This window comes from Momordica charantia (genome assembly GCF_013281855.1).
Source record: "Momordica charantia cultivar OHB3-1 chromosome 5 unlocalized genomic scaffold, Mcharantia_2.0 BLBB01000005.1, whole genome shotgun sequence".
In the NCBI taxonomy this organism is placed as follows: domain Eukaryota; kingdom Viridiplantae; phylum Streptophyta; class Magnoliopsida; order Cucurbitales; family Cucurbitaceae; genus Momordica; species Momordica charantia.
This window is the reverse complement of record NW_028275163.1, coordinates 5,586,111-5,595,190: the sequence shown is the minus strand read 5'-3', so window position 1 is coordinate 5,595,190 and position 9,080 is coordinate 5,586,111. Positions and strand designations below refer to the sequence as shown.

The window sequence follows — 9,080 nt, the reverse complement described above, 5'->3', positions numbered from 1 at the left end:
AACTATCGATCTTTGAAATGGTAGCAGATACATTATTTATTAAATTATGATTGGACCGACAAATAGTAACTAATTTCGCTACTAAATATATAAACTTGCAAACTATGTTTGAATTTAATTTTAAAATTCTCAAAGATAAATAATATATACTTTTGAGAATTTAAAAATTATAGAGACAAATTGAATTAATCCCAAGTCTTTATTTATACTTTTTTTAATTATAAGGATCAAATTTCAATTTAGCTCAAATCATATAGACCAAATTCATAATTTAACCTTCAAATATAATGTCAATATTTTTAATTTAGTCTCCAAAAGTTTGAAAAGTTCTATTTCTTTTAAGTTTTTAGTAAAAGATATATACTTTAATCTTTCAAAGAGGCAATGGGTATTCTAGTAAGTTCTACCTTCTATTAGATTTGAACCAATGATTGTACTAAGAAATACTTTAATAGTTAAGTAGTAATTTATCATCACAAAAAAAAAACAAACAAATAATTATCATATCACATCAATAGATTATAAATCTAACATTATTTAATATCAATCAATCAAATCAACAAAATATATCATAAAATATTCATCTTAATGAGAAGTTACTTAAATGATAAAGATATATATCACAAGCACAAAAGTTAGACAGAATACACAAGAACAACGAATAAAATAATAATCAATATTCGTAGTGCACGCATTATTGTTATTACTAGTCATATTAGACTCAAAGGATCGCCAACTACCTATGTCTACCTGCTTCATGCTCGACCATTTCTCCATGCTCTTTTGAAATTTATATTTTCATCATTCATCCTTTATAATCAACAAAAAATGTCTGAAGAATCGATAAGCTCCCCCAATCCCTTAATAGCACGTCAATTGTTTTACATAAGACTCGACAAACTCCGATTTTAACCACTGTATTGGAAATCACAATAGACATACTAGTAATTGTATGGTTAGAAAGAGAAATATCCACGATGATACGTATCTTCAAAAATAGAAACTTTCAAAAATAGAAAAGATAAGTGATTTATAAACATAGGGATAAAAATAACATATTTCACATTTTATTTCAAAATTTCCTTTTTTAGAAGAGCAGTTCCTTTAACCTTCAAACTAATAGATATATACTTTAATACAATCTTTTATCAATTTCTATGTGAATAATTTTGCATACATCTAATACTTTTTATAGTATACATATATTTTCTTATAGGTTCTAAATTTTGCAACAAAATTTAGGAATCTCAAATCCTATCATTTCACCCCTTTTCCATTTCAAGAAATTATACTGGTTGATTACCCATTTCTTTTTTTTAATTATTCACTTCTAGAAACCAAAAACGTAACGAGATCAACTTTCTAAAAAAGGAGAAAACTAGAGAAATTATTCTTAGTAGTAAACAAAACAATAATTAGATAATCTTGGAGCATATTGCATGAGAAACAAGGTCTATTTCTTAAAAATTCTGTAAATGGAACGTATTTGTAAATCTATAAAATTAAAAATAAAATACCATTTGATAACGTTTTCGTTTTTAGTTGTCTTCAAAAACTATATACAATTTTATTAGTAAGTTTTCACCTCTTTTCAAAACATACACGAATTCTTAAATCAAATTTCGAAAACAAGAACTCCTTTTTTTTTCTTTTTTTTTTCTTTTTTCAAAATTTGGTCTAATTTTGAAAATGTCTGTAAACAAAACAAAGGAACTTTGGAAGTAATGTTTCAAAACTTAATTTTAAAAAACAAAAAGGCAAAAACTTACCAACAAAAGTAACTTTTGACTATTAGTATTCATGGATTGAAAGACTGCAAAGAAAAGTTTTACTTACTGCCCCTAAAAGGAAGGTCTGGCTCATCAAAAGAATACAATTACATGACTTGGTTAAAAGAATTGTTCTAATAGTATTCCATTCAAATCAAGGGCAGGCTCTCTCTATTCCATGCAGAAGACAAAATCAAATGGGGATTTGCAATTGCCTTCTAAAACTCACAAAAACATTTCATCACATCTCATGTGCTGAAAACAACTTGCATTGAATGTTTTCCTATCTCTCTCTTCTTCTTTTTCCTTCCTAGCGATTCATATATTCATATTTATATATCACTACTGATTGTGGTTACCGACCTGCATGCGACCGACATGCGACAACCTCGATGATGCAAGTAAAGGTGCTTCTTCATTGACATTCATATCCGATGACCCATTTCCACCATTGCCATTGTTGCTACTTGGCGTGAATATATCAGACGACTTCTTCTCTAACTTCCAGTCCTGTACTAGGCAACAAAAGTTCCAGTTGAGAAAATGTTGAAAGAAGAGACAGGAAGTATTTTTTTTTTTCCGGTTAAACAAGTGGGGGTGGGGATTTGAACTGAACTTTTGAAAATATATGTTTTAACCAATTTAGCTATACTAAAGCAAGTGAGGTTACTGTTCACACACCAACCCAAAGTCATTACCCCCCCAACAAGTACTTTAAGATTTCCGAGTCTTTATTGACTGATTCAGAATGACACATTTGCAGAACGTTTACCGTCTAAAAGTTTAAGTCTTACAGGTACATCCATAAATCTACTGGTCAAATTCATCGAGGGAGAGGGAAGGAAGTACTCTAATACTAGCCAAAAGAAATATTCATCAATTAAATATATCCCCCAGTCTAGGTGTTGTCTTTAACATGTGAAAAACAAGTCACATTACTACCCAGATTCTTCTCCATCGGAAGTGTACAAAGGAAAACATAAAAGGACAAGCAGCATTTAATAAATGGCCCTGATAAAATCAACGAAGCTTTTTTAGTATCTTTCAGTGGATTTTCAAGAGTGATAGATCTTATTCAGGACCACTGCAGTAAGTCATCACTAAAGGTATCTCCAGAATAACCCAATACGAATTTATAACTGCAGGGCACAGTTCCCCAAACTACAACGTCCGATATAATGAAAGTAGCAGAAGTTCCTCTAGTTCATGATCTTGAAAAATGGATTCCCATAAAATAAAATAAAAAAAAAATCACAAGTTTCTATTAGTTAAACAAAAAAGAAAACCATAATGTTGAAGGATTGACATAGACAAGCTCTGTAAAACAAATACATTCTCAGGCAGAACTAAAAAAATACAATCCATCCAACATTCTTTCTTATAATACATGGGGATTCCAATCTAATACATCTCATTTCCATGTCAATCATGAAGTGAACCAAGCAGTCCGTGAGAATTTAGTTCAAATTTACCATTTGCCTTCAGAAATTACTTCACATTTGGCATTAAGAAAAAAATAAGTTCCAAAAGTATTATATTATCAATGTAGACAAGATGTCAAGAAAGTATTACGAAACTTCCTCCGGTATCTGTAACTATAACTATTATATTCCTGACAAAATTTAAGCACCTAGTAAAGTTCTTACCTTATATTCCTAGGTTAGTAAAAACAAGAACTGACACGATGGAACGGAATATGAAACTTGGGCATCACTAAGTAAATTGGTACTTGATGGTGGTTTTAATGACATAGATTCTAATAAAAATAATTTTAAAAAATATCCTAGATTTGGCCACTCTAATTCAGCTACTGGATAACCAACCTTCAACCTCTCAACTAACATAAGGATCAAGGGAGTTGACATGAAAGACCCTTCTAAAGACGCTTACTAAATACACAAGAATATGTAAATCACAGCTCTCAATGAAGCCCTAAGAAAGCTAGAACTTCTTGGAGGATGCTTGCTTTGGGTGGAATTTATGAGACTGATATGTCCAAATAAGCCATCTTTATACAGCCTTTTTCCCTGGACGCTTGCTTTGGGTGGAATTTATAAGACTGATATGTCCAAAGAAGTCATCCTTATACAGCCCTTTTCCCTTGTTATGCGGCTTAAGTAATAAGAACCAGGATATTGAAAGCCATCTGTTTATTTCCTGCTCTTAAACTACAAGTCATTCGCATAAGCTTTTAACAAATTTGGTTATGCCTGGTACTGCCAGAAAAATACTCGACTGTGAGCAGCTCTTATGTGGATACCCCTTCATATGAAAAGCCAGAATCTTGTTGGAACATCATGTTATCGCTATATTTTGGGAAGTTTGGATAGAAAGAAATATAGGATTTTTGCTGGTACTTAGAGTTGGGGATTAGGGGCGGGCATCGTCAAATTTCTTCATTCCTTCAGAAATACTTTTTCTAAATTCCTCTGTAATTATGTTTCCCCTTTTTACTTACATCAATTGGAGGAATTTTTCATAATCCTTCTAGCGTTGCCAGGGTTCAAATGTCTTACCACCCCCATCTTTCCTAACTTATTTTCTAATTAATTGTTTCCCACCTAAAAAGTTTGTCTTTTTTAGTACTACATAAAACATATGAAACATTGCATCAAGTGAACGAAGGAACTATTTTAAATGATTAAAACTACTATGAGATATGAATAACTGAGAGCTCCAACCTTTACAATTCTCTCTGGAATGCTTTCAGAAGACAGTTGAGATGCACGAACCTCCTTGACCTTCAGGTAATTATACATGAGGACGCCACACAATGCTGCATTGAGAGAAGAGCAGGTAAATTAAGATCAAATTAAATTAGAAAGACATAACAGGAAACATCCTCCACTTGACAACGGTTACCAATTGCATAGCCAATGATATTCAACCCTGTAATCGTAGACTCAGGAAATATAACAGTTGAAAGGGCTATAAGTATCCAGTCTTTGAGAACACCGGCAACTCGAATAGTAACTGCTCCAGTTCTTCCAATTACTAAGAAAATAGAGAAGTTCAACGCCAAGGCACAAAGTGCATTCGAAAAAAAGATCCAGAAGTTGAACTGAATTTGAGTAACTTGCATTTCCGGTTTCTCCAATAAGTACCAAGGAACAAAGAGGAAAACAAAACTGCATGTATCAAACATAAAAAGGTGAGCAGCTAAATTAGATTGATCATCATTAAATTATAATCTATCTTCTGTCACATTTACAATATTTTCCTTTAAGGAGTTGTTACTAATTGATCATAACGGGACCTTAAGAATCCATTAACGTTAACATTACTAATTCAAGTCAAGAAGCATCAAAATACACTATACCTGCATGGAGCAATGTAATATAAGCTGGTGATAGGATTTAGAGTCAAGCCCTTCTTTTGTAGAAGGACCTGCGTCAAGACCAGCCTGAGAGCTTCTGCAAAGATACCCGTGACCTGGTAAACTGTACCTACTACATTAAAATGGATCTCCCCATACGAGGAAATGACAACTCCAACACTGACCAGCACCATATTGAAGAAAACATCACACCTTAACTTGTCGGTACCACACACAACAGCCATTAAAAATGTGGCTACTGGCACTGAAATATCAAATTTAAATATAATTATTTTACATTTTTAAGGAGATTCATTCTGTAAGTAAGGAAAAAGATTAAGTTAAGCCTCCTTACTTAAAGCCTTAAGCATCTGAATGAAGGCCACAGATATGTGTAAGTACGCAGTGTTACCAAACCTGAAAAAATCAATGGTTAGTTACACTAAAACATTATGTACTTTACCAAGTATATAACTGGTATTTTAAAACCATGGAACCAAAAGAACATGCTGCACCACTCCCCATATAGACTTCCAAAATATCATGAAAACTATGACATAAGTTAACACCTTTACATATCAAATTCACAGATACGTTTCACTTTGATTTATGCTAACTTGTTCAATGAAAACAAACAAAAGAATGCTTAAACATCATAAAAGTGTACAAGTTTTCTTGACCTAGAAAGAACAAAAAAGGATTACGATACTTTTACAATTAGAACCTCATAATTCTAGAAACCAATGTATTGGATAAATACCATTTACAAAACCTAGAAAAGATACCCATGCCTCCCAAATGAAAACTCTTTCAAGTACTATTACTAGAGGACAAATGCCATGTCACTATTTTACTTACCAAAGACTTGATGCAAAAAAGGCACTTATGGGAATGACACACGTTGCGTATCTGTCAAACAAAAAAGATATTACACATAAAAACAGATAGATATTACACGGAAAAAGAATTCTGCAGAAAACAATGGACTACAGGCACTGCTTTTCATTTCTCAGAGCACTTACATTTCAAAAGTCATTTTGACTGGAGATACAACCTGCAGATTTGGATCAAACATACATTACTCTAGTTACCAGAATTCGAGAAAAGAATAGATTAACTGCAAGGACAAATGGATGCAGAGGCCCAAGTGGGATTTCAAAAACACACAAGATCATGAATTTGTGCCTGCTGGTAACAATTTTTAGTAAGCAGAGACTAGGAAGGTTAAGAACTTTTTTTTTTTTAATCTTTTTCTGTAGATTTGCTCAAAAGAGCCTATCTCGAAGGAAGACAAGAGTAACAGTCACTAAAACCCCATTCTCCAGTTTGAAGGGTAACATGTAGAAGTGATTGTTTGATTCTAAGATTTAACAGTCATCTATTTACCAAGGGAACAAATTTGACAAATAACCACTAGTAAATTGAAGAAATTCCCTATAAGCTATATCTTGAGTTCAGGCAAAATCATACCTTGAATACACGTACAAGAAAGAATGCAACAAGGCCAGAAAACCCCATATGAATCATTGTAAGTGTAATAGGCAAAGGAAAATTGAAGTATTTTGGGGAGAGTACCCACTGCAACATTAGAAGAGAAAAGAGAAATGAGCATCAGATGAGAATTAAATAGTATTTGTAGTTAAAAGGCAACTCCTAAGTAGTGGATATGGTTTCAATTCAGATTGCGACATGGTTAATTTATGATTACTTGTGCTTGGAAACTAGAATAAAATTTAGATCTGACCAATACAGAAAAAAAAGATATGGAAATACCTTGTTGTACAAAATAACTCCAGATGATAGCAAAATGTAGATGAAAAGATACAGGTAAGTCAGCACAAGTGGTCTGTTGATCATTTTGGCGAATTAAAACTTTCGCTGGCTAATCTAACAGGTGAGTTCCAGCTCTAAACTATCTTCAACACCTCTGTCTATGATCTGAAGATAGACGCATGATAATACTTTCAAATAGACTTATCCTTTCCTTCTATCTAAACCCAGCAGTCGAATTCATCTTCTAAAGCTATAGCTAAACATGGGGTTTATACGTTAACCCGACAGATGCAGTGCCTGCTGTACCGTACATCCATGCAGGACAGCTCCTGAAAATAAAGACAGGCGTCAAAAAAAAAAAAAAGAAAGGGAACAACCAATTTATCTCTCCCAACAAGCAAACCCCAGATACGTTACATTGTATGCATCGAAAATCACCGAGAGTTACGGAGTAACACGATTTGCGAAAAATTACAAATCAACCACGAGAATGAGAACGAATCGTATACAAGAAGTAATCAAGAACAAAGCCGGGGCACAACTCACATGTGATGCAAAAGTGATCCAAGTGGGAAACGCAAATAAAAACAAAATTCGAGCAGATCTGGGAGAATGCAGCAAAAACAAGTGAGAGAAATTCAATTGCAACACAGGACACGCACCGTGTAGCAGAACAGGACGAAATAAGAAGAGGGTCTTACCAGAACCGAGGGATCGAGGCGGAGCAGGAGCAGTAAACCCTACTGGAGGGTGAGGAAGGAGACGATTCAGAGGAGAAATTGTGGGGTTGGAAGATGAGAAATGAAGTGGGTTACTGCCAAAATGGAGGAGTGAGAGTCGAGAGAGAGCGAGCGTTAATGGCTTCTGATGTGAAGAACTACTGAGGGATCCGTACGGTGAAGATTAAGAAGGTGCATTAATGGCTTCTGGATTTCGAAGATACAGAAAACAGAACACACGCTGTTTGCTTCTTCCAACTCCCTTTCACGGGACGGGACGGGACTCGCTCGTTTTTTAAGGGTTTTTTTTTTTTTAATTATTATTTTTTCTTACCAAAATGGACCTTTTAAATAATATCCACATGTGATTTGAGCATCAAAAAATCGATTTTTAGAATAAAGATGACCTCATGTCAGTAGTAAAAAATCAATTTTTTTTAATACAGTAAAAAATCGGTTTGGTAACTCTCTTTTCATTTTATCGTATCTAGTTTTTCATTTTTTTCCCTCTTTTTTGTTACTTTTTTTTTATAAAACGATATTGGATAATTATTTTATTTTTATTTTTTTAAAGAATTATAAACCTACTTAGTACTCATTTCTTTTTTTTCTCTCTCTACCATAAGTAAGATTTATAATTAAATTTGATGAGAAAAACATTATTAGTATAAATATACAATCTACTTATTAATTGCTCCCATAGCTTTCTGATCAAATATCATTTCGTGAAATATTATGGTAGCTATTTTCTTTGATGTTTGATTGGAGAGAAACCATGAAATTTTTTGGATGTTTCTAGATCGCACACAAGCTTTTGGAGGATGTAAAACTTTCTGGTCACTTCAATTTGGTCAACAATTATTTTTTTAATTATGATATATCGTCCACTAGAGATTTTTTTTTTGGCATCTATCATTTTATATGTCTCTCGCATACCTTCAATAAAACAATGCATCGTTTGAAAAAAGAAAAAAAATATATATATATATATTAACGGTACCAATATAGATTTAAAGTGATTTTGTAAGAATGTACTTTGATATTGATATTGTCGTCAACATTTTTATAAAATTGAGATATCGACGTTTTAATTAACAACGATATCTTAAACATTACCTAAATTCTTTATATCAACAAATGAGATTTCTTTTTTTACTTGGGAAAAAACTGAGAAGTCAATTGTCTTTCTAAACTTATTTTGATTAACGTTCAAATAATTTAAATATAGACTTTTCTCTCTTTGTTGTTTTTTCCTGAAATAGTTCTTAACAACATACATATATATCCATTACAAGCAATAATTTTGTCTTCTAGATGTACCATTAAAAAACAATACATATATTGCACCTTCGGGTGTTGGCACAGTGACAAGAGGCTTGAATGTTGACATCCAAGGTCCAGATTCGAGCCCTCTTGTGTCTAGAAGTTAAAAAGAAAAACATAGTTTCTAAATATTTTAAAACAATTGAGAACTCATCTGGTAACTTTTATATATATTTTTGT

The 9,080-nt window shown here is 32.7% G+C and overlaps 1 protein-coding gene across 2 annotated transcripts; it reads right to left on the bottom strand.

The window, feature by feature from the left end:
- Positions 1-1,805: 1,805 nt before the first annotated feature.
- On the bottom strand, positions 1,806-7,856 carry LOC111009249 (putative sugar phosphate/phosphate translocator At1g48230). Of its 2 annotated transcripts, XM_022282272.2 has the most exons (11): positions 7,560-7,856; positions 7,405-7,462; positions 6,859-7,187; positions 6,556-6,663; positions 6,108-6,139; positions 5,944-5,994; positions 5,441-5,502; positions 5,089-5,350; positions 4,632-4,897; positions 4,451-4,545; positions 1,806-2,279 (listed from the first exon to the last, which is right to left on the bottom strand). In XM_022282272.2, exons 3-11 carry the CDS (start codon positions 6,940-6,942, stop codon positions 2,112-2,114), a joined length of 1,128 nt encoding a protein of 375 aa, XP_022137964.1. In that variant the 5' UTR covers positions 6,943-7,187; positions 7,405-7,462; positions 7,560-7,856; the 3' UTR covers positions 1,806-2,111. The 2 variants fall into 2 exon arrangements, with proteins under 2 accessions (XP_022137964.1, XP_022137965.1); XM_022282273.2 differs by lacking the exon at positions 7,405-7,462.
- Between the last annotated feature and the right edge of the window lie 1,224 nt (positions 7,857-9,080).